Source organism: Cyprinus carpio, chromosome A8 (assembly GCF_018340385.1).
Source record: "Cyprinus carpio isolate SPL01 chromosome A8, ASM1834038v1, whole genome shotgun sequence".
In the NCBI taxonomy this organism is placed as follows: Eukaryota; Metazoa; Chordata; class Actinopteri; order Cypriniformes; family Cyprinidae; genus Cyprinus; species Cyprinus carpio.
The window spans coordinates 17,892,482-17,919,562 of record NC_056579.1 but is presented as its reverse complement, the minus strand read 5'-3'; the positions used below and the strand labels follow the sequence as shown (position 1 = coordinate 17,919,562).

At 36.8% G+C, this 27,081-nt stretch overlaps 1 protein-coding gene across 1 annotated transcript; it reads left to right on the top strand.

Moving 5' to 3' along the window:
• The first annotated feature begins 2,931 nt into the window (after positions 1–2,931).
• LOC109094749 (olfactomedin-like protein 2A) lies at positions 2,932–25,050 on the top strand. The gene is made up of 8 exons (XM_042762581.1): positions 2,932–3,243; positions 18,423–18,686; positions 20,445–20,552; positions 20,648–20,827; positions 20,910–21,177; positions 22,552–22,797; positions 23,412–23,597; positions 23,915–25,050. Exons 1-8 carry the CDS (start codon positions 3,175–3,177, stop codon positions 24,517–24,519), a joined length of 1,926 nt encoding a protein of 641 aa, XP_042618515.1. The 5' UTR covers positions 2,932–3,174; the 3' UTR covers positions 24,520–25,050.
• Positions 25,051–27,081: the final 2,031 nt, after the last annotated feature.

Sequence of the window (27,081 nt, the reverse complement as noted above, 5' to 3'; positions counted from 1 at the left end):
ATAATAAATCATTTGCTTAAACAAATAATTATTTTTTATTTCAATTTAGTTCTGAATTTATTTTTTATGTTTTGTATTACCTTTTTTTCCTTTATTTTTTTACGTTCACTATATATTTATATGCAAATTTTTGTAGTATTCCATATTTAAACATTGCCACATTTATTTAAACTTTTTTTTTTATGATACCCATATGCACTTATTTGTATCTAGAACATAACATTTGGGAGAAGTAAATTAATGACTAAAGTCTTGGAAATAAACAAGCACGTTGAATTGCAATAAATGAAAATAAAATGCATCGCATTAACAGTGCTTGCATTTTAATACATTGTATTTTCAGTTTCGCATTTTGTGGGGGCTGAAATTTAACATGATTTTGTAGTTAAGCTGCGAATATTTCAACTGAAAATAAATATTTTTTAAAAAATCACACACATTCCCATTATTAAAAAAAAAAATCAATAATTTAATATTCACCTTCCAGAACATATTCAATCTGTCTAAAAATACCACCTATAATATTTCGACAGACAATGTTCCTTCCAATTTGCTTTACAATTAAATTCGGCAGAATATTCAACACTGCACATCCGGGAACTACAGTGGAGCATCTGCTGTTATTCGGCTCACCAGCAGGTGGAGCAAGTGGGCATTAGACGAAGACCAAAGCAACTGCAGAACAATGAAGACTGAGATTTTAAATATCAAGATACTTGATATTTAACATGCACAACACATCTTTATACATAACTCACATCTGTCATCATGCAGATTTCACAATAATGCTTCTTGTAAAGCTTAATGTGCAGCCATGTAGAGTGCATTGTGGTGATGCTAAAAGGTTCACATGACATGTAATCTATGATTATCTCAAGCCGAGTCTGTGTATCTTAACATTGGTCTCCATAGATGTTATGTCTCCTTGGTGCAGTTTGTAGAGACAAAGTGTACTTCCTTAAACCCAATTATGTCTGATCAAATGTCTTTAACTCTTTTTGTTAAAAGGTTTATTTTTTAAGCACAAAATAAAGATACAGATCTTACTTTGTCCTTGGTGACTTGTAGCTTGTCTATTACCTTAAACCGCGTTTTAATACATTAAGAGAAAAAGGTTGCTAACAAAATACATGTCATTTAAGACATAAAGACTCACAAAAACCATTGCCCCAGGCATATTTCCACTTAAAATCAAAAGAAAGACATACAAACTTATATTTTGCTAAAACAAAAAGGAAAAAAGCTTATAGGACCATAATGATTAAGCAAAATCAAACTCATTTTCTCATTTCTGTAATGCAAAATATTGATTAATAAATTATTTACACATCATAGTTTGATTACACATATTAGTACAACATTTGTTGTACTGCAATTCATTTTTGCTGATATATGCATAAGAATTATGAGTATTTAGTGGAAAATTTGTTACACTGTAATAAAAATAAATGTCAGAGCAAAAACAAAATAGTTGTAAACAGGCTAATTTCTTTATGCAAAATATATAAATATATAATTTAAATATAATATGAAATATAAAGTCATTTCTTTTCTCTGTTTATTTTGTGGTCAAACGTGACCTTTTTGTGATACAGTATTTACCCGTTCTCTCACCATTTGATAGATCCATCAGGTAGAGTGCTGGTGATATCCAGTCATTTGAAGGGCAACAGCACCAGAAGGGTGACACTTTCTGGGTGCATGATACGGTGGGTCGTCTTGTGTCCACATCTTTCTCATAGCCTTGAACTGGTGCCTCATTCATCCAGTGGAATTGTAATATTACAGTCTCCATCATAATTAACTTTTTGATTACTTTGAAAATAAAAGTTGACCTTATTACAAAATTGTGGTTGTCTATAAGAGGCAGAAGGATCCTAGAATTCGGAAAATATTGGGTGTTTTTTTCCTAAATATGAATGTACCTTGCATCAGCACCCACCTTCCCACACCGCCTGTTTTAGGCGTCCAGCTATCAAAATGTGCTGTGCTGTAAAGCTGTGTGATGCACTGGACACAGCAAGGCCAATGCTTTTACATTGTAGTGAGGCACATGACAGACCAGTGCTGATTTTTGAAAATTGCCAGTCGAATATTTTGGTATTTTTAAACGGACTGAATATTTTGGAAGCTAAGTCTGCAGGTGAATTATTATTCATTCCTTTGTAATCACATAATTTTATTCACACTATATCACATGACTATATTGCAAAATTATTATAATTATTTTAATTTATAGTCTATTCTCTTTATTATTATATCATTTCATTTTATCATGTCAAATTATATGTCTGCAGTATTTGTGTCTGTACTTTTCTTTGCCCTGGAAGCTCCTGTATCAAGAAAAACATCTTGTGTGTGTAAATACACGTGGCAATAAAGCTCTTTCTAGTTATGATTCTGAATAATGAAAATGTGTGTGTACATTTTTTCCAGTTGAAATATTTACAGATATACAATTATGTTGAATTTCAGCCCCACAAAAATGCAGGCCCTGAAAACACAATGCTTTAGAGTTAAGGCACTGTTAATGTATTTATTATTATTATTGCAATTTATTTAATAGCCTATTAACTGACAGATGGCGCTATACAACAACGAATACTTCACTTGAAGGTTGCTTGAGGCTGCCCATTATGTCACTGAAAATATAAAGCATATTGTTAGTATTTTATACACTAATATGTCCAACATTAGTAATACCGATACGATTATTATTAATATAGGAATAACATGAACAAAGAAACACCTGTTTTAGTATTATGTGGGCTATTTAATATTAAGCACGAAATAGCTTATACATAACTTTTTATTTAAATATAATTATTTGTCAGCAGTCACCTTTTAATGTTCTTGGAAAGTAACACAGCAACACTGTAGCACAAGTGCAGCCAGCGCTTCCTCTCCTCGCACTGGCACAAAGCGTCAGAGATGGTGATGGTAGGTGTGCGCGCGCGTTCATCGCAGAACTGCGCGGAGCAAAACTCGACCTGCGTGTCACAACATACACAACTCTGCATGGCACCGACCTGTAATCATGGAGCTGTAAACCTGTATTCTAGTGGATCTAGACTCATAATTCCAGGCTAAGGATACAGGTGCTTTCAGAGACGCCAAATCATATCATAAAGTGGCAGCTGTGCAAAAAAAGGGACTTGGGTTAGTTAATGAAAAATGTGGATCTGCGCAAGCATTTTAACTTATGTGCTGTTTTTGGCCAGAGATGCAAAAGCTATGAGCAAGGTAAGATGTGTTTCATTGGTATATTTCCTTTTATTTTGAACAACACGCTTACATTTTACGCAGAGCTTGGAATGCTAAATGCACTTTTGCAATAGCTAAACATGATTATTAGTGTATGATTTAAATTTCTTTGATTCGATCTCGTTTCGATTACCGACTTGACAAGTGCATTTATCATCTGATTACTAGATACATTTTTCTTTAGCATTGGCATGCCATTCGTTTGTTGCGCATGGTGTTTTTGGATGAGCTGAAGACTTCAAATCTCCAGACAGATTATTAAGAGCATACAGTATTTTCTTGATTTTGTAATCGCAATGGATGGGAGTGTCTGTATTGGCAGAATTACTGAGATTTTGAAATTGTGAAAAATTCATCTGGGGATTGTGAAACGACGTATCCTGTAATCAGCGTTAATGAAATGTGAAATGTATAATGTTAATCTGTTTTAATAAAGGAGCCGGGAACATGAAACCTCATTATACACTTCTGTTCAAAAGTTTGAGGTCAGTAAGTTTGTTTAATTTTTTTTAAACACATTTATTCAGCAACGCATGTAAGCATTAAACTGATGAAGTGACTGTATGTATATACATAAAGCACTATTTTAAATAGATGCAGTTCTTCTGACCTCTATTAAAGCATCAAAGTGTCCTGAAAAAAAAAAACCCTGCACGATTGTTTTCAGCATTGATCTAAATGACATTTTAAAATATAATTTTAAAAATATTTAAAATATAATAATATCAAATAGTAAACAGAAAACATAAGTTAATTTCAAATAAAAAATATTGCTTTTAACAATATTATATTATATTATATTATATTATATTATATAGTGCCAATACAACAGTTTATTCTGGTGCTTGAATTTAATTGGTCAAATGCCTTTCCAAGAGTGCTGATATTTAGTCCAGCAGCACTGGAATTTGCATCACTCCACTTGTACATGTTCATAGCGTTCCAGATCAGAGTACAAGAGTGCTGCAACTGGACAGAAAAGCCCATGAGAATGGGGGTTTTCACAGTCATTTTCACAGACAGATCACTCAGAATAAGTCAAACAACACTTAACAAATCAGCTTTCTCACACAATCTCCACTCCCAGAGCTGTAGGCAACATATTTTGGCACATATGTCCTGGCCTAAATGATTCCTGGCACTGCCAGTACATTCCAATCTTTAATCCTTGAGATGGCATGGCAATATAATTTAATTGGCATTTTTAGACCCCTGACCTTACTGTAAATCCAGTCCAGCTTTTTTGGGCTAACATTGTGAGAACTGGCTACAATGCTAAGCAGCATGTTTTAATAGTTTACATGCACAATACATTGTAAAACACTTTACTGAATAGTAAAGATGACTCAGATGAGTGAGTATATCAAACCTTTAGCTGTGTTAACAGCGCAGCTGATGCTGCTGATACAACCAGAGACAGATGTCCTTCAATAAAGTTTTTGGCCAGACAGCATGACCAACATTTCCTCAGAAAACCACGACATTTGTTTCAAAACTGACCCTGATAGGGTGTGTGAGTGTGTTTTGGGCTCGATGCCTAGTATGGTAATTGGAGTCGAGTTCTGCTGGGGTTAAAAACAATATATGTCTGCTTACACAGCTGTAGCACTTAAGAGCAGCCCTGTTGGTCCCACAGAAACATGCCCTACCCTGACTGGGTGTGGTGTGTGTGTGTGTCGGTGTGTGTGTGTGTGTGTGTGTGTGTGTGTGTGAGAGAGAGAGAGAGAGAAAGAGAGAGAGAGAGAGAGAGAGAGAGAGATCTTGACTCATTGTAAATGATAGTCAACACCTCAGTTACCCTAACTAATTGTGTTATGTTTTGAATTTTTTTGAAACGTCTTTGTTGTTGGTTAAATGTGTGAAGAGTTGAGGAGGTTAAAACAGCATAGGCAGGGCTGTGATAACAAAAACCTGTTACTCATGTGGGATAATTAACTGAAAATTTTGTGAAACCTAAAAATTGGTGTTTATAAAAATATCATATTTTATTATAAATGTGACAAATGTATTTGTTCTTTAGGCATTCATCTGCCATCTAGTAGAGGGTTTATTTCAAAAACATTTTTGATGTAATATCTGATGTGGTGTAAAAAAAAAATCAAGTAAAAAGCATGATTTCATTACACTTTAAATATATTTGTGTACACTGTTATTGTTGTAAACATTTCTATTGTTATAAACACTTTTAGTATTATTTTAGGTAATTGAGAAGTTAGTTGAGGCCTAATACAGCATTGTTACACTTCATGTTAATATGGCCATATGCTCACAGTATTGCTATTTTTAACTAAAAAACAAATCATAAGTTTGTTGAAGTACTAAAATTACTATAATGGAAATAAAAATAAATCAAAGCTAAATCAATATATATATATATATATATATATATATACATATATATATATATATATATATACAAATAAAAGTATATATATATATATATCATGAATTCAAATTCTTTTTTAAATTCAAAATCATTATTAATGTTTACATATATTTAAAAATACATTTAATGTATTTTAATGTATTTTTAACTTCAAAACCATTAAACATTAACATGTCAGGTATACTATTATTAGCACAACATGCCGAAAATTAGAACAGGTCTCGGAAAGGATGCCAGGCAGGTAAGTTTAATTCAGAGGGTTCAGAAACAATCCCAGAGTTACCCATGAGAGATCATAAGAAGAGCAGAGAATGGAGGATGGAGGGATGAAGAATTATAGGGTTGATACTAAAACAGAACAGAGGCATGGCAAGGTCAGCCACTGTGTTTTGTTAATATCAAACTCTATTGGTTGTAGTTTCATGGAACATTACCTCACACAATGCCAATCAAAGACTGAGGCAGTTCATGTTTATGAAACTGTCGTAACACTTCTACCACAAGATTTAAACTAGAAATAACTGGGGACATCTGTGTCCCATTTAATGCGTCACATCTTTTACCGAGCCGTCACGGTAATGATGGCCATAATAGCTGAAGGGCTGTCATATTTTTATCCAGACCAGACAGTGAACCTCAGAATGCTGCAACAATGCCAGTCTTCTTTTATATAGACCTTTATGTAAGACTTGATCTTTAACCTTAGTGTGCTCAGCGAATGAACAGGAAATGCACTGGTTGTATGGTGACTGAAAACTGGACTTTTAGTGGCCCTTCTGTTGAAAGCTACCGTGCATCCAGCACTATTATAACTCATGACCTACCACAACAGATGATGTTTGGTTAGTGTTTATTTGCCAGCATGAACTTGGGCTATTTGCAGCAACTTTGTTTAAAACATTTGGTTTCTCGGCATTCATTTTCAAGTGCTTTCTGCACTCTCTGTTAAATCAACAAATTATCGTAATTTTGTGATGTACATTTTGAATACATGGGTTTTTAACTATAAAATGAATAGTTCTTATGCTATATTTTGATTGGATAAGCTATTATACATATTATCTAAATATGGCAAGCCCTCTGGTAACCGTAAACAGCATTCAGTTAGATTTATGAACTATGGGTGTGTCTCAATCAGCTCCCTAGTTAGTCAGTGCACTCTCCAGGGAGTCAGACATTTCTAGGTCAGTTCCACTTTCAAAATCGTTCCAGTTTTCTCAAACATTCACTCCTTAAAATTCCAACAAAGCAGTGTAAAAACTAGTGATCATCATACTCAGATGCATGATAAACAAAACAAGTCATGCAAATCAAAACAAATCATGTGTCCTCCTGTGTTGTGCAGCATTGTTGATGATAAATAATGGAGATGTTTTAATGAACAAACACGTAATCGTTTTGGAAACTGACTCATCAGTGTCCCAATGACTAGTGGATAAAATCCTTTCTGGTGCCTGAATTCTTCATGTTCATGCCATACAGAGGGCAGAGAAACAGCATATATTATTTACAAAAGAGCTGGTTATGCTAAACTATTAGTAATACATGTAACTCATTATTAAACATTGATGGTGGTTTATATTATATTGCCGTTGCTCTCATTGGATAAAACCAAAAAAAGTTTTGCATCAAATCTATGAACACCCCTTGTCTGTAACTATGCATTAGTCACCCTTAAATTACATTTTGGTGTTTTGAAATGAGGAGAGTGGCAGATAAACCGTTGTTCAAAAGAAGTGTGCTTAATTTTATTAAATGTGTACTACAAATGACATTAAAGTATAATTTAGTTTGCTGTAAATGCTTATCAGTACATCCGGCAGTATACAATCTTATTTCAAAGACAGTTATTGACATAATAAAAAGTTATAAAAAGTATAACTATAAATTTATATATTATATATATATATATATATATATATATATATATATATATATATATATATATATATATATATATATATAAAGTATAAACTTAAACTATAATACATTTGAATTTAATTGGAATTAACATAAACATAAGTGTCTGAAAACATTAGATTCAGTTCACACTTAAGTTGAATGTTTTTTAGTGTTTTTTCATATTCTAATTAAAAGTATGCTATAGGGTACTTTCACAAGGGAATACAAACATGCAAAGGTTAAGAAAGCTTGTTTTATAATCAGATAGCATTTAATGAAATTGCAGTATCTGAGTCTGACTCTGTTGAGTGTGAACCATCTGTTTGACTTCCTCGGTCTCGCATCTCTTGGCTGTGCTGAGACTGAGAGCATTTAGTGATTGAGGTTCAGAGAGAGACACATAAACAGCCTCAGCTGGAATGTAGCGGTGTGTCCCCAAAATCCACAAGTGCTCTCTAAACTAGTTTGGGGCTAATTGACACGTCTGTCCTAATAGCATGTGTCTATCTGTGTGTTTCCTGGAATGGAGTGATGGAGAGTCTTGCTGTCTCTTCAGATCTAGATCCATTATTGTGTCTCAGTCTTAATGAGAAAGTGTCTTCAAGGCTGTGATAGCTGCAGTTGAACACGCTTGATATGAACCGTGACCCTGGTGCACATCAAAGAGATCTTTGTAATTTCAGAATGCTCTAGACAGTTTCACATGTTTCTTTTAGTGTGGGATAATCTTGAATTCTAGCCATAAACTTGGTTTAGTGTTGTTTCAAAGCCTTAGATTAAAGGAAGAAGATGAGCCGGCCACTGACAACACTTCATTGAAAGAGAGATCAGACTCATAACCTGAACTGCTTCACCAGGCATGAGGTTATTGGGTTAAGAGGCTTTTCAGGAAAACGGCCAATGTTGACAACTGCTCCTGCCAAGTATTTTTGGAAATCTTATCTCAGGATAGCAGCCTATTCCCTGTTTGGTCAGTTGTGAGGTACACTGCTACAGTTAGACCATGCCAGTGTAGCAGGTTTAGATAACAAATGTGTTTGTTTGCATGACCTACAATTGTTGGAATGCTATTAATTTAGTTAATTATATATACAGTGGGTACGGAAAGTATTCAGACCCCCTTAAATTTTTCACTCTTTGTTATATTGCAGCCATTTGCTAAAATCATGTAAGTTAATTTTTTTCCTCAATGTACACACAGCTCCCCATATTGACAGAAACACACAGAATAGTTGACATTTTTGCAGATTTATTAAAAAAGAAAAACTGAAATATCACATGGTTCTAAGTATTCTATACTAAGTCCTTGGTGTGATATAATGCATATGTGCATGTATTAGGGAAGCTATACCTTAGATTATATTAGATAGCTTATAGAGAGCATATAAAGAACTGAGCATGCCTTGATGCCTGATGCATACACACCAAAATGACCATAACACACTCTTTCATTCTGGTTAACAAGGGCTCTTATTGTCAAAGCCCCCTAGACACAAGTGTTACAGGACTTTTCACCTAATTAACTCAAAACTTGAACAATGGAAGCCATTCTGGGGTTATTTCAACAGATGATGAAATGTGTTTTTGAGAAGTTGGGCAAATTACTGTCTGAATAAATATTTTTTTAATGTCCCCATCAGTCTGAGCTTACATAAAAGAACAGCAAAGCTTTATTTAATCCTTCCACTTCAAGCTGACAGTTTCTCAGTTTTTGTGTGGCATCCCGTGTGCAGTATTGTGCGGTTGTCATGGAACTACATGATTAAAGTCTCCAGAAGGACTTGAACTTTAAGCCTGTTATTAAGAGTTTTGATCCATCTCTTATTTTTAGTGCCATGCCACATGCTACAAAAAAAAAAAAAAAAAAAAAAAAGGAAATGTAGTGGTAATTTTCTGTCTGGACATTATTCATTAATTATACTGACATTTCCGTTAACTCTAAAATACAATGCAATGCAAAATTACAGGTAAACACCTGCAAAAAATCCATACAGAAAATTTCTTCATTCTAATACAGTTAATTGTACCCTATTTTTACAGATTTTTTATAGGTAAAATAGGAAAATGAGTTAAATGAGGAAATTCTTTCCTGGTCTCAAAGTAAGTGCTGATTTAAAATATACTTTCTTCTTTTTTTTTAAAAAACCTGATTAACTTAATTTGTGTTAAAATAAATGGTATGAAATTGATTATTATTGATTACAAAATGGTATTTGATTTTTTTAAAGGGCTCGATGACGCTGCTAAAAAGAACATTATTTTGTGTATTTTGTGTAATGAAATGTGTTTATGCAGTTTAAGGTTACAAAAACAAATTTTCCACAATGTATATTATGGTTTCTCCTCTATGCCCCACCTTCTGAAATGTGTCATTTAAAACGAAGCTCATTGGTCTGAAACGCGAGGTGTACACTGATTGGCCAAACACCTCAAGCGTGTGACGGAAACATTACGCTCCTTGCAATACTGTGATGCCAAGTCTCGGAGCGATGAGACAAAAACATTAAAAGCCATTATAAACGAGGCATTTGTTGTATCCAGTGGGGACATAATTACTGATTATAATGAGTTATATTGTCTTTTTACACGTTGCGTATCACGCTGCGTAAACAAAACCATGTCTGCATTTGTGATCGGAGAAACAAACAACAAGCGCTACTCTACACAGCTCAAAACTCACGTTTGAATCATCAGTAGCAAATGCTTTAAATATGTAAACGTACTTACAGTCTGTGTGTCAGAACAGCCAGCATTGTAGTCTACTCTCCCAGTATCAGGAAACAGTCCTCCATAACATGTGCTGCACACATCTGAATATTTGGGTTGAACTGTTTTCTAGTTGTGTCCTCTTTTGGAAGGCCAAACAAAGTATTTTCGCTTTTGCAACGAAACACACAGCGTCTCCACAACATAGTAAAGTTACGCCTTCTTTCTTTGCGTGAACATTTTGGCTGCATTATGCAAATCTTCCCACATACTGTCGTAGATATGTGGGGGCGTTTTTGAATGAGGCGTCTTAGGGGGGTGTGGACGAGTCTTAACTTTTATAAAGAATATCTTTTTGGGTTTTAGACTTTAGTCTTTGCAACTTTAGGGATTCTTATCTATGCATGAACATCTTGTAACACTCAAAAGAGAAAGGAAAATTTGAAATTGCATAATTTGACCCCTTTAAAGAAACTGTAGTAATATAGTTTAAATATAGGTTGGTAGAAATCGATGTAATAGTGACATGACCACAAAATTTGACATCATATGCTGTTAATAGCATTTATTGTATTTGTTTTATTTCTGAGCAATATTTAATTACATACAAAATAGCCATGTCAGCAAATGGTGTACCTGTTATGTTTGGATGCTGGGCAGGCAGAAAGCAGGCAAGGGAGCGGATCCAAATGCAGCAGTTTATTCCAAGAGCACAATCCAAAACACAGGGGTCAACAGGTAATTAGTCCAAACAAAACCAAGCAGGGAAAATAAGGCACAAAGAAACCACGAAGGAAAACGGGGTAACATCCACAACGACTGACAAATACAAAACACCCAGCTTTATACACGGGGCAAAAAAGATAACAGTGGGGGTGGGGGGAGGGGGACGCCTTGACTCGTGGTTAATCAGTGTCCATGGCAACTAACAAGGTGGCAGCATGGCAGGGAAACATGAGGTGAACACCACTAGGGACACAGAACACAGGCAGAGATTGTGACATAGCCCCCCTCCTAAGGAGTGGCTTCCAGACACTCCTAAAGCAGAATAGATTAAAGTCCAGGAGGGAGGTGGATCGGAGGAGGGATAGAGGGTGTTACGCCCCAGTTAATTAATCATGGTTCGTCTAGGAACATTGAGACATAACATACAAATTTTAAAATTGTGTGAATATCAAGATGGGAAGGAAACTGCACCAGGGAAGAAAAATGCCGCCACCAAAACAGACAGTAATTTATGTTTTTAATGTTTTCTTTTTACAGTGCTTGAAAGAGGATGAAGTAGTAGAGTAATATAATATGCACAATCAAATGAATAACGGACGGAAACAAATTGGAGAGGAAGGAGCGAGAGAGATGCTTAAAAAAACTAAACAAAACAAACTCCCCCCTAACTAAAGTTAACCAAACTAAATTATCAACAGAAAATGTAGAAACCAACATCTTCAGCGTACAAGACGCCATGACTAACCCTACTCTAACCAATCAAACAAAAACATACAAAAAAAAATGCACCTCGTTCTAACCTAGTGTGTCTAATACAGCAAGAGAAACCTACATGTAAATGTCGCGACATGCTTACCTTACTCACAACCTCTCCAACACAGCTTGCACAACTCAGAGACTTACAATTCACAACAGGTGATCAGATGACAAACAAGTGCAACGCGCACATCAAAATCAATCGACAAGTGAACTACTGCAAAGACAGAACCTTAACAACAAAAGCAAACTCTCAGACTGATCTTCTCTCAAGAGAGAGAACGTCTTCACAGAGCCGCACATTCGCCCAGCCCCCCGTCTCTCTTTGCCATTAAAGTTTTAGTCTCTTTTAAACTGCACAGCTGCAGGCCATTGGCGGCTCAATCACGGACATCAGCATCCTATGTCAGTAGAGTAACAGGCAGATCCTCCAATGAGCTTCGCATCTGAAACAGAACATACAAATAAACGCAAGTATTTTATATATACACAAGTATGCTTACATAGCACTGGGTACGTAACAGAGGGCCAGGTCCAAGTGCGGGAGCAGGGCCTGGAGACTGAGGCAGAGCAGGTGGAGCAGGAAGCCAAGGTCGAGCCGGCAGAGCCGAGATCCACCAGGGCGGAGCAGAAGACCACCACAGCAGAGCAAAAGGGACAGAATATCCCCATGGCGGTGCAGACGACCACCACAGCAGGGCAGATGGGATTGAAGACCCCCACGGTGGAGCAGATGACCACCAAAGTAGAGCAGATGAGACAGGATTTCCACTGTGGAGAAGATGACCACCAGAGTGGAGCTGATGGAGCAGGGAACCACCACAGCGGATCAGGCTGGACTGGAATAAAAAGCACAGAGAGGTTATCTATGGCCTTTGTGGCCGAAACAGGACAGGCAGAGAGTTCATAAACAGCCTCCTTAGCCATGGCTGAACAGGCAGAGAGTTCACAGGCGGATGCCGCCGCCTCTGGAGGTTTTGCACCAGAAGCCACCACCTTGGGAGGAGCTGGAGCGGATGCCACCACTTTGGGTGGTTCTGCAGTGCAATCTGCCACCTCAGAAAGAGTTGGACTCACTAGAGTCATAGGACCAGGAAACAGCACTCCTGGCCATGACGAGGGAACTGGAGCGGATTCCAGGGCTGGACTTGGCTCAGGAAAGGATTCCAGGGCTGGACTTGGCTCAGGAAAGGATTCCAGGGTTGGACTTGGCTCAGGAAAGGATTCCAGGGCTGGACATGGCTCAGGAAAGGATTATGTAGAAGCTGGAGGACAGTATGCAGCCCAAACACACCAGATAGCTACCACCATAACTGGAAACACTGTAGATAGGGGAACTGCCTCAGTAACTGCTGGTGCTGAAGGCCTTGGAATACCAGCTGCTCTCATTGACATCAACGGTGGGTCCGCCAAACTGGAAGCCAGCCTCAAACACTAATAGAAAGCCTTGTAGTCTTCAAACGCAACAATCATGATGACTGGGAACTCTGGCATGGCATCCATGATGACCAGAAATGGTTTTGTCCATGGTACCTGGGTACTCTGGTGTGTCGTCCATGGTGGCTGAAGACCTTGGTGTAACTTTCATGATGGGTGGAAGCTCTGGCATGGCAGCCATCTTGGGTGCTGATTCTGGCTGTGGCATGGTAGCCATCTTGGGAGCTGACATGGAGGGCATTTTTGGTGTAGACTCTGGCTTGTGGAGAAGCTCTGCAGCAGTGGCCATGTTGTGGAGAGGTGCTGGAGTGGGGAATGATATCACTGAACTGCCAAATCACCAGCGTGGGGCTTGCTGGAGACCATGGTTGGCCAAGTTCCATGGCCACCAGAGCTCCCTGACCACTGCCCCCACCCCCAAAAGATTTAAGAGTAGCATCCTCCTTGACCTCCGATTTAGACCTCCCCAACCCCATAGACAGAAGGGAAAAGACCCTCAAGGACCATTTTCGCCCAGGAAGTCTCTAGCCCTGTCCCAAATGGCACACTCCGGACTTGTGGACTTCCTCAGAGTCCACACTTTGGTGACGTCATGTAGTGCAGACCTATAGGGCCCTTGGCGAGAGTCCACGAGGGTGCATTGAGAAGTATTTTTGGGACAGACTCGATCGCCACGCCGGAAATAACGGTCTGGTTGTTTTTTTGACAGGAGCTGCAGGTTCGGGGAATATGCTGCCTATGTTCCATTTGAACTAAAATTACAATTTTAACGCATAACAAACATGTGCGTGAGTTTCAGATGAATTTGCAGGTTTAAATATAAATACTAGGTTTACATATGACTCAGTAAAGCCCTGACATTCGGTAATATTTATTTAATGAATCATAATGTGATCGTATTATTCAACGCGCTATTATTATGTTTGAGATATCAACCACTGGTCGATGACCATAATGTTTGTATAAACTTTACGTAACAGGTGGTAAAATGTACAACTAGGTCATAAAAACCATAATGATACCTACCCTTTTTTTTTCTTTTAACGAGAAACCAGAAATATACAATAATAGACAGAAATTTACATATTAATGCACAGAAAAAAAAAAAAACATGCCAGAGTGTACAAACCATTGATTGATTCATCAAAAAACTGAATATGACAAGTCTTCCTTGCTTTTTTATTTATAATGTTCTCCAAACTGGTGCAGTAGTCTTTTGTCTCCTGAAGAAAATGAATAAAATTTGGCTTGGATCCTGACCATTTCTTCTTGTGTATATGAAATTTTCCCAAAATAATAAACAATTGTACAATAAAATTAAAATTATTATTATTATTGTTATTTTAATTGGAATAATACATACATATATCATAAATATAACATTTGTTTTCCTTCTAATTAAATTTTCCACATCCACCCAAAAATTTTTTGTGTATATACAATTACAAAACAGATGGACAATAGATTATTTTTCCATTGAGCAAAAATCATTTTTGTGTATATACAATTACAAAACAGATGGACACTAACACACTTTTAGCTGGATATATACCATGTAAAATTTTAAATGTAACCTTCGTTCTCAGCCATGTCATCAATTGCTCTTAAGCGAAATCTCCTCCCATCCGTTGTCTGATTGGCATTTCGCAAGGATTCCTGGGTAGTTAAAGTGTGCGGCAAGACCGGGCTTCGGAACGCTTCAAGGGTACAAAGGGGGCGCTGCTGAGCACACTTCAGAGCGTTAAAATGCTGAATGGGACGGCCTACGGACCCGTAGACTCGGCGAGCACGCGCAATTTAAGTCCACAAGACCGAAAGTCCACATGAAGTGTGCCATTTGGGACAGGGCCTACGAGTGGTTCATTGAGACCATAGCAGAAAAAGCCTATTAGAACAAATTCAGGGAGGTCTGATTTATTGCCAATGTCTAAACACCTTTGAATATGGTCCTCGAGGGAAAACCGGTCCTGGCGTAGGTGAACAAGGGCTACTGCTGGATCCATGTTTGGTCAGTCATTCTACTATGATTGGATGCTAGGCAGGCAAAGAGCAGGCAAGGGAGTGGATCCAAATGCAGCAGTTTATTCAAAGGGTATTCCAAGAGCACAACCTAAAACACAGGGGTCAAAACACAGGTAATAGGGGAAAATAAGGCACAAAGGAAAAAAGTGTAACATCCACAATAACTGACAAAGACAGACTGAGACACACCCAGCTTTATACACAGGGGCAAACAAGATAACGAGGTAACAAGGAGGACGTGGTTAATCAGTGTCCACGTCAACTAACAAGGTGGCAGCATGGCAGGGAAACATGAGGTGAACACCACTAGAGACACAGAACACAGGCAGGGATTGTGACAGTACCACCCTTTTATTTACTTATGTTTAATTTACTAGCTCTTTTAAATGGGTATTCTGTATAATTCCATTTCCTCTTTTAAGTGTTTTTGGTGGTGTTTTAGTGTTTAGGTTCTATTTAAACTTTTTTTTTTTTTTGATGGGCCCTTTTAAAAGGGTTTTTTTACCCAAATTTTTTTTTGTTTTTTTTGAATTTTTATAGAAATACATATTTAATCATCAGGGATTCTTATAAACTAACATAAAAAAAAAATTACCTCATTAGCAACCTTTGCACACGATGACCTCATGGTTCAGGACAATCTTGCAGCACTTAACAACAAACAGGTGTTTAGAAAAGCACTATGGTGTCTTTATTTGCTATTTAGTGTTTTGAGAGCGGAAAAACCCAAAAGGTCCTTTTATTCTGGGGAGCCTTTAGCACTGCTGTACCCGACTACGTGGCAGTTGCTAGATCAGACAAATGGATGTCTCTAAAAAAGGGAGCAGATCTTATAATGAAGAATTTATGAAATGCTGAAATATTTCACTGCCTATAAGCAGTTCCACATGTATACCATGACGGGGCATTTATAGAGACCTCTAAATCTCAGTACAGATAGACGACACGCCTGAGCTCTTTGGGCAAACAGTCAGAGAGCAAAAGGGCCACTCTTAGATGGAGGCGGAGCCAAATGTCAATCAAATACAGTAGGTCATAGTGTTTCAACTTTTATGCAGGGTCATATTGTCTTTATGTATTTATGCCAACCAGGAAGAAAAGTAAAACTGATAGTGGTGGATAGTTCACCCAAAAATGATAAATCTGTCATCGTTTACTCACCCTCATGTCATTCTAAACCAATTTTGGACCCCACTGACTTTCAAAAATAGATGAAACATTGGGAATATCTAATTTTTTGTTCCAGAGAAGAAAGAAAGTCATGCAGTTTTACAATAACATGAGTGTGAGTAAATAATGACAGAATTATTCATATTTGAGTGGACTGTGCCTTAAGAAAATGCACAGCTTCTGCCAATTGATAGAGTAGAGCGTTATGGCAGCTAATTCATATTCACAAGCCAAGCAAATAAGGTTTTGTAACTTTTCAGTTCTTACACTCCTGTCTTCAGTACATACTCAACAGCAGCAAGTTCTTTTGGCAGTCTAAGAAAAAAAAAAGCAGCACATCTGTGCATCATTTACTACTTCTTTCTCAATTGTATGCCATCATTGTGCATTTGTCGACTCTGTGGGTTCTGCCCCATGGCTCCACATTGTCTTTTTAGCTTTTACTGCTACTGTTCATGAAGCTCAATTGATTATTAGTGTTGTCAGCGTCAGGTAAGTATTACGAGAGCAGCTTTTGGATGTACATATGGCTGACATCTTCGAGAGCACGGCACCATATATGGACAATTTCCATATTCAACAACACCTGGTTTTTATGACGCCTCATATTAGTCCAATTATTCCTTTATGGCGCAAGTACATACTCTGTAAATGATATTCACATGTAACTCACTGGATGTCATGCAAGGCTGTTATTGAGAAATAAGAGATGTTCTGTCAAACTGTGTGGTGCTGCAGGATGTGTTTTAAAAACAAGTTGTTTATGGGAGAAGGTGCAAATCCACTCAGGTCCCATCGCTGGGCTGAATTTATGGGAATCTCAAGCCCCAGGCTGTCTTCAAAGCCAGTGCCATGGTAAAAGCTAGCACTAACTGACAACAGATGCATGCATGAGAGAGAGAAAGAATCTTTTTCAGTGTCTTCTCCAAAGGTAGTGGTCTTGATTCATAAAATGCAGATACTAGATAGGTTTTTGTGTGTGTGTGACTTGGAAGATAAGATTTGAATCTGATGTAAAATGGAACAGATCCATCAAGTAAAAGTATGTGTGTGAGAGGGTATGGGTGGGAAGTTCAAATTGTGGACAAACATTATAGGGCCTGGTAAAGTTTCACTGCAGTGGGTTCCTCCCAGGCCAGAGTGTAACGGCTGATCACTTCCAGATCATCAGGGCTCAAGGCAAAGTCTTTTACACTCTTCAATGTAAATTAGCAGCTTTTTGTTTGGTCATATACTAAAGTGCAGAAAGGCTTTAAACTGATTATTTAAGAGGGGCATGAAAGGGTTGAACACTTGTTTTGTTCTCAATTGCACAACATGCAGTTCCCCTAGCACTTGAAGGATTTAGTATGATGTTGATGTGAAGGGTTGCATTTCCCAAAAGCATTGTTGTAGTGTTAACTATGGTCGCAAGTTACACTGAACTCTATTACTCTATTAGTAATGAAGGAACTTGAAACCATAGTTGCCTTTGGGAAACCCACCCCAGGCTGGTTAGAAATAGAATTAGAATTATATATATATATGTATGTGTGTGTGTGTGTGTGTGTGTGTGTCTGTGTGTGTGTGTGTGTGTGTGTGTGTGTGTTTTATTTTTTTTGCTTTGATTCAGCAAAGACAAATTAAATTGGTCTGTGACAGAGGAGACTTTTACATTGTTACAAAAGATTTTTAATGCTGTACTTTTGACATTTCTATTCATCAAAGGACCTGTTTCTAAGAAATGTTTCTTGATTTCTGTAGGTTCATGTGAAATTTTTTTTAAATTGCATTTAAAAAAAGATTACATTAGAGAAACAGTTATTTAAAATTTTAACATATTAAATTATAATATATTTCAGTTTTTACTGTTTTAATTTCTGATCAAATCAATGCAGGGTTGGTAATCATAAGCAACTTTTTTCAAAAACTTTTAAAAAACTTACTGACCCCAACTTTTCAATGGTAGTGTATACTGTTTATCATAACTATGCCAAAAAAGTTTTTCGAAAACATGTTGTATATTTTTTCTTATATATTCATTTGACCTTCTCACATTCTCTGTCTCTGTCAGATTTTTGGTGAGCCAGATCCGGTCAGGATGGTATCTGAGGGTTCAGACTGCCGCTGTAAGTGTGTGATGCGGCCGTTGAGCATTGAGGCTTGCACCAGGCTCCGTGACGGAAGCTTGCGAGTGGATGATTTTTACAGCGTGGAGACGGTCAGCTCAGGCTCCGACTGTAAATGTTCCTGCACGGCTCCTCCCTCCTCACTCAACCCATGTGAGAATGAATGGAGAACAGAAAAACTCAGGAAACAAGCTCCTGAACTACTCAAGGTAAAAACTGGCATTTTCCTCAGGTCAGGAACTTAAAGAAAAGCTTTCCTTTAAAAGAATTCTCCAGTTAAGTGAAACTTTCCACCAACTGAATAAAAACTGAGTTCCTATTATTTTTTTAAAAGCATTAAAATGGAGATTTTTGGATGGTACCACCTCAACAAATCTGTAACATGTACATACAACTAGTTGTAGTAGACCAAAAAGTTAATTTTTAAACTGTAGATACAATTTAGTAACAGTAAATTATTTAAATAAATTCAGAATAAAGCAGCTCACATATTTACTTTGACTTATTGAGGTTGGCCAACATTTTAAGAAGGTTAACTTACAATTTATTGACAAATTGTTAAAAACTGAGATTTTTATTGATATTTAAGATGTTCAGGCCTTAATTTGGCAAGTGTTTAACACTGTGTCTACACTGGAATTGAATAGGCTACAGAATCAGATAGAACCCATTATAATCAGTGAAACTGTCTACAGTGCAGTTTGGCAAAACCCCGGACAGTAAAAAATGATGCCCTGTTCTATATCTGACATACCTATACTTAATCACATACATGATAATTTTTGTTTAGGCCTTACTTTTAACACTTTTTCAAGCTATTCAGACCTGAATTTTGCATTTTTAAAAATGTTCAGGAGTTCATTTGGAATTTTTTAAAGATGTTGAAGCCTTTAACATTTTCTGAGATGTTCAGGCCTTACTTTGGCATCTTTTTAAAGATGTTCAGTGTTTAATTTGGCATTTTATAAAATGACCAGGTCATACTTTGCCATTTGTTAAGATGCCATGCCTGAATTTATCATTTTTTAAGATGTCCCCATCTTAATTTAGCATTTTTCAAAGATGTTAAGACTGTACTCTGACATTTGTAGAATGTTCAGGCTTTAATTTGGTATTTTTAACATGTCCAGGCCTGAATTTGTACAGTGTTTATTAAAAGTTGCATTAGCGCAAGATAACCTTTCTACTGGAAGTCAAAGGGATTTTCTCTCAATTGAAAGCATGCCACAGATGCTGTCGATTACAACAGAAAATCATTTACCCATCAAAAGCAATTTTTTTGTTGTTGTTTATTTTTCCAAAGTGAAAAGAGTCTAACTTGTTTTCTATTGTAATCAGCAGCATGCAGCAGATGCTGTCCACAGAGCTTAACCAAAAACATACACATGGCAGATTTTGATATCAAAGAATAGTCAAGTCAAGTCAAGTCACCTTTATATATATTGTGTATAGTGCTTTATACAATACAGATTGTGTCAAAGCAGCTTTACAGTGTTAAACAGGAAAGTAGTGTGTCGATAATGTAGGAGGACAATAGTTCAGTTAAAGTCATCATCCAAATCATTTCAGTTCTCTTCAAATAGTATTTGTGCAATCAAGTCAACAATATTGCCAGAAATTAAGTATCCCCAACTAAGCAAGCCATAGGCGACAGTGGCAAGGAATCAAAACTCCATCCGTGACAGAAATTGAGAAAAAAACTTTGGGAGAAATCAGCCCCATTCAAGGGGCCAGTTCTCATCTGGCCAGACGAAACCAGCATGGCCAGACCAGAATATCTAGTGTTCATCCTATACACACTGATAGGAAGAAGACAGTCCAATCCATTTATCCAAAGCTAAATTTGGTTGCAATATCCAAGCCATCCCAATTAATATTACTTGAAGCGTAAATGCACAGTGTGTTTTTATGTCAAATATCATATTGGCTCAAAGAATCACTCTTTATTATTCTGTGTTTGTGTTTAGCTCCATTCCATGGTGGATCTGCTGGAAGGAACATTGTACAGTATGGATCTGATGAAGGTCCATGCCTATATGAACAAGGTTGTGGCTCAGATGAACACATTAGAAGAGGTAACCATCTGACTGATCAGACTTGAATGTGAAGCATCAGTTAGGCTTCAAGTTACTGACAAAAGTTTGACACTATTTTGACCATCTCTTCATAGACTATAAAGACAAACCTTACCAGAGAGAATGACTTTGTAAGGGACAGCGTAGTAAATCTGTCCAATCAGCTAAAGCGCTATGAGAACTACTCTGACATCATGGTGAGCATCAAGAAAGAGATCTCCAGCCTGGGACTACAGCTGTTACAGAAAGACGCAGCATCTGACAGTAAAGCACAGGTAACACACACTTTCTCCAACACTATGACACACACACAAATGCACAAGATCAGCCTTGTAATTTAAAACTGTATGATCCCAGGGCACAGAGAGTAAAAAGTCCAAGGAGGTCATAAAACCACCCAACAAGAAACCCCCAGCTGTCAAACCTCCACCCAAACAGCCTAAAGAGAAACCCGTCAAGCCCAAGAAAGAGGCTTCTGCCAAAGCATCAAAACCTGTGAAGCCAGACCCCACCAGCAAAACCAAGACCTTAGTGCACCAGACGGGAGTCATCAGGGGGATCACATACTACAAAGCATCCAAGACAGACAACTCTGAGTCCCATTCAGCGGGGAGAGGAGAGAGAGGTACGGTGACCGTGCACATCACATCTGTGTTCAATTAATTTCTTCTGAAAACCACCTCAGTGTAGCTCTACCAGATCCAAAAGGAATTGGTTTTACTGTGGGTGATAAAATGGGTGAAACACTTCAAAATTCTTGAACATCAGAGAGATTTGAGGCAACTACTCAGAACACATTAAGATGACTTTTGCAGATTTCATAGAAAATTGCATAATGTATGATGGTCACCCTGATTTCTCTGCTTCAGACTTTGATTCCATCCAGTCAGAGGAGATCAAACATTTTGGATATTTAGAGCCAATATTGTTTTCGTTTGTCATGTCTCTCCTAGCAACAAGGCATGTGTTTCAGCCTGAGTTTGCCACTGTCTTACAAGTTAGTCTAGTCTTTTTTCTTTAAGACAGGTCTTTTTTTTCCCATTACAGTTATACATTTAAATAGTCCAAATTGAATTAAAAATATAAGCCTGATTTTTATTTATGTAAAGTTTTTGAGGACAGGTTTTGTGCACCTGTAGTTTTTTGTGACTCGAGGCTCTGTGAACTCTCCAGTGCATCTCATGACCATAAAACCTTACATGAGGTAGAAGAGCAGAAAGTCAAGAGACAGTTTCACAACCCTCTCGTAAGCGAGATTGGTTCTCCGACATATCCTCTATAAAATTCGTCAATAATATTTTCTTTCTCATTAAAATCCAAAGGAAAAAGGGGGTTTTCTTCTCATCAATCTGGACCTGAAATCAGTAAAGTGGATCTATAACTTCCTTTCCAGTTATATATGCATCTCTTGAGAGGCATTAAGAAACTTGAGTTATTTTAGTGAAATGCTATTCTGTATTTCTTTATTTCATAAGCAGTATCAGCAAGAACTTTCCTCTGGGATGAAATCATTTCCAGTGCTTTCCAGAGCCAAATATAAAACAGCGACATGCAGGGAAGAGAAAATAATCACAATTTTGCAGAGGTGTCCAAAACTATTACAGTACTGGCCCTGTGTCCTTGAATGACAGATAGCAGTGATGGAGTGTGTATGAATATCTGATGTACTTGTGTCCTGTGCTCATGTCCACATGTTTAATGTTCCAGACGCTCCCACAGTGCAGGAAGACGAGGCTCAGATTAGGGTCTCTCCGCTGACATTGTCTTACGGAGATCTGTTGTACATGGCATGAGATGAAATGGGCTCAGTGAAGGAATGTCGAATCCAAGCGTTGCAGGCAGAGACCGGGTTACAATGCAGGAAGTTTCTTCGAGTGCAACATCTCATTAATAATACTTTTGATGTGAGGAATCTGAAATGCTCGTGGTAAAACTTCAAGCCAAGAGTTGTAGTTTGCCTTTCAAACCCGCCCTGGCTTTCTCCTTATGCTCTTTTTAGAAAACTCAGCCAAAACCCACGCTGGCCACCTAACCGAGGACAAAAGGGGCTCCAAGCTAGTTTTGGAAGAGTCTGAAATAATGTCGACTGTACCACCAACAACAACCACTACGCTTGTTGCTGTGACAACAACAAGCACCACACCAGCAACCACCAGTGAAGTGTCTATCATGAATTCAACCCTGTTCACACCAGCACCAGAGAAAGCAATGGACAGTGGAGGAAAGACACACTTGCACAAAGCAGGTACAATTTATTCATATATATATATATATATATATATATATATATATATATATATATATATATATATATATATACTATATATATATATATACGAGTTTTAAAATTAAATGAATACCTTTCATTTTAAGTTAATTTAATTTAATACATTTATTCAGTAAGGATGCGTTAAATTGATGTTACAAAACATTTTTATTTTTTAAATATGTGCTGTTCTTTTGAACTTTCTATTCATCAACGCATCCTGAAATAAAATGTAGCATGGTTTCCACAAAAATATTAAGCAGCAAATCTGTTTTCATCATTGAAAATACAAATAAATGTTTCTTGAGCAACAAATCATGTGACAGTAATGATGCTGAAAATTCAGCTTTGTCATCACAGGAATAAATTACACTTTAAAATATATCAGAATACAAAGGCATTATTTTAAATTGTAATACAATTTCACAATTTACTGTATTTTTAAACAAACAAATGCAGACTTGGTGAGCATAAGAGCACATTTAAAACATAGTCAAAAGTCTTACTGACCCCAAACTGTTGAACGGTATTTTTTAAGTATGCTGGTACCTGTGTGGAGATACATGGGAATCTCTATTGATTTCTTTGAATAGGTAAATCTTTAGACTGTGAGGGCACACTGGCTTCAGTGGAGATGCCAGAGAAGCATCACAGTTATGGACGGAATGAAGGAGCCTGGATGAAAGACCCAGTGGCCAAAGACAACAAGATCTACGTTACGAACTACTACTACGGCAATAACCTGGTGGAGTTCCGCAACCTGGAGAATTTCAAACAAGGTAAAAAACAGCAAAACAAAGACGGGCAAATTAAATAGAGTTCTGTCACTTTCAGTTCTTGCTTGCTAAACATGCACAATCCAGTTTAAGGATCTAAAGGCAGTGAAAAAGCATTGTACCATGTACCAGACAGCATGTTCAAATAAAAGATGCGATCAGCTAACACAATTCATTCCTTCTTAATTTTCCTCTGATATGTAGTTGAGAATATTGCTCCATGATGGCCTGTATTGTGTAGATAATATAAATTATACATGCATAAAGCTTAACAGACTGTATCATAATCAAGATCTTTCGAATATCTTCATCAATGATAGGTCGCTGGAGTAACCTCTTCAAGCTTCCCTACAACTGGATAGGAACCGGTCATGTGGTCTACAATGGTGCCTTTTATTATAACAGAGCCTTCACCAAAAACATCATCAAATATGACTTGCGCATGCGCTTCGTGGCAGCTTGGACTCAGCTTCATGATGCGGTGTATGAGGACACCACACCGTGGAAATGGCGAGGACATTCAGACATCGATTTTGCCGTTGACGAGAGTGGCCTCTGGGTGATCTACCCAGCGCTGGATTATGACTACTCGCAACACGAAGTCATCGTCATCAGCAAGCTGGACCCAAGCGACCTGTCCATGAAGAAGGAGACAACATGGAGGACTGGGCTGAAGCGCAGCTCGTACGGAAACTGCTTCATCGTATGCGGCGTGCTGTACGGCATTGACGTGTACAACCAGAAAGAGGCTGAGATTTTGTATGCCTACGATACGCACACGAACACGGAGGCCACTCCACATTTGCCGTTCACTAATGAGTATGCCTTTGTCACCCAAGTGGACTACAATCCCAAAGATAAGGTGCTGTATGCCTGGGACAATGGCCATCAGATGACCTACAATATTCACTTTGTGGGTCAGTGAGGTTTTGTCTAGAATCTGACGCGGTCTTCTTTATTTTGGCCTGGTGCATAGGGAAATACACCATGGGAGCACATTGCTTTCTTTAATGGTATGGTGATTGAGATAAAGTTTAAACTCTATGGAAGCAGAATAAAAATATAAAAAAGTTTACTGTAATATTTTATCTCACAATTCTGACTTTTTTTTCAGAATTGTGCATGTGTGTGCGGTCAGGTGTCTAAAAAAATATAGATGTCCAAAATCCAAATTCTATGGAAAAAGGACATAATTGTAAGAAAAAGTACAAATTGCAAGAATAAAACTAAAATAAATAAATAAATAAATAATAATAATAATAATAAAAAGTGATATAAAAGGTTGCAATAATTTTTTTTTATACATATCTTTTTTATTACATGGCAGAAATAAACTTTCATAAAAAATAAGTCCACATGATTTGGGAATATATTTTTTCCCTCAACAAAAGAGTTATTGGACTTTAAGGTGATGCAAATCTCTCTCTCTCTTTTTTTAATTTTTTTTATTTTTTTTTTTTTTTTTTTTGTTTTTTTATTACAAAATATACTAGATTAGATAGAGTGGTGTGGTAAAGAAAAGAAACAACAACAGTAGTGTGGTGAAGGATGTTATACAAAAATATAAGTAAACAGAAAAAGTATTAATTATTGTCAGGGTTAAATATCTCTGATGCATGTAATGTAAAAGATCAGTCCGATCAAAAGATCACAATGATTACATCTTGAAGGAATACAGAAAAATATCAAATAAATAAAATCCAAAAATAATCAGGCCCCAAAGTTTACCACTGTAAAAAATGGTACAGTTAATGATCTTGAACAAACATGAAGTGTAACCGTAATGTTTTCACACAACTTTTTGCAGTAATGTTTATTCTTACATTCAAGATTTGCAAAATGTGTAGTAATATCATTTAAAAGCAACAAAATATCAATTTTGGGCAATGGGATTTTGAATGCTATGTAAATTTCATTATTTTAGATATTCATTTTGTAAAATATTACATTCTCATCGTAAATATTTTCAAGAGTAAGATGTGTTACAATATTCCTGCTATTAAACCTCAGATTTATCATCCCCAGATATTTAATATTATAGTCATTCAACATAAATGTTTACTTATGATTACTCCTGGATGAGTTACAATGTTTTATATGTTGCATTTATGTGTAAAATTTCACATTTTGTGTAAAATCATTTGCTGTGTATGAATTTGCTAATGCACAATGTAATGTTTTACATTCTGTACCTCGCTATGTGGTATGCAATACAGTATGCAACCATAAATGGTTCCGATACAGTAAATCATTGTCACTTGACATACAACTCCCCATCTTCAGATGTCTGACATTTTTAAAATGTTGCAATATATGATTGAAGACACATTTTATATAGTGGGAAATAAAGATCATAGTGTACAGTAAATTTAGATTAAATGTTTTATTATTAGCACTTTTAGCCTTGTTAAAGAAAACATACTTTAATATAGAACTTAAATAATATACTTCAAAAGAATATGCTTAAGTGTAAACTAAATTTTGTATTTTCAGAAATGAATTGCATGTTAATTGCAATTAAATAAAAATTATATATTGCAGTGCTTTTTTGACCCTCAAGTAGGAGTTGATCATTTTTATATTCAATTTCATAATTACATATATTATCTAATTATCTATTTCTTATTGATTTTACAAGTACTTTAAAGCTAAATTATTAATTTGACATCAATACAAAGTGTACTTTAAAACATAGTCATAAGTGTACACTTAAGTGTCCTTTTACTTCATATGATATAATTTGCCAGCATAGCTTTTTAAGAATATACTTTTAAGGTTTGAAGTACACTACTAGTTCACATTTAAGTGCACTTCTTTTTCACAAGGTTGCTATTGATCATACCAAGAATAGTTGATCCATAATTGATAATTCTCATCATTTACTCACCCTCACTTTTGTTGTTTTGAACCCCATTGACTTGCAGTATATGGACAAAAACAGCTGAAACAGTAGAAACTACACAGAACACCCTAGTAACCATTTAGTTACATGCTCAAATCCATTAACCACACTTTTTCCTGTAAGCAAATCAGTGGGTGTTTATGCACAAATGGCATGCAGATTTCTGGTCTTCCAGGTCTGAGGTCACATTCATTCTGTTTAAGCAGGAAAGAGAAAACCCAGATAAAGTCTTTTCATGAGGTCATTGTTGCATTTTGGGAGGTCTGGGTGTGGTGATGATTGACGGACACGACAGGGTGTGTGGATGAACTCAGGAGAGGTATAGTATATTGTTGGAGGAACAGGGCGGAGGTTCGGCTTTAATGCGTGGAGGGTTTGCATCTGAATTAACCCACAAGACACTTAAACATGAGCCAAAGTCTTGCACAGCAGAATTCCAAGCCAACATCAGTACTCCATCAATGATGCACAAATAAACCACATCTATCTGTTAGACTACAGCGCAAATGCACAGCGGGATAAGGATTTGTTTTATGTGCAAACCACACGTGGATGCTTGCGTTTCTTTGTTAACATGGGCATTAA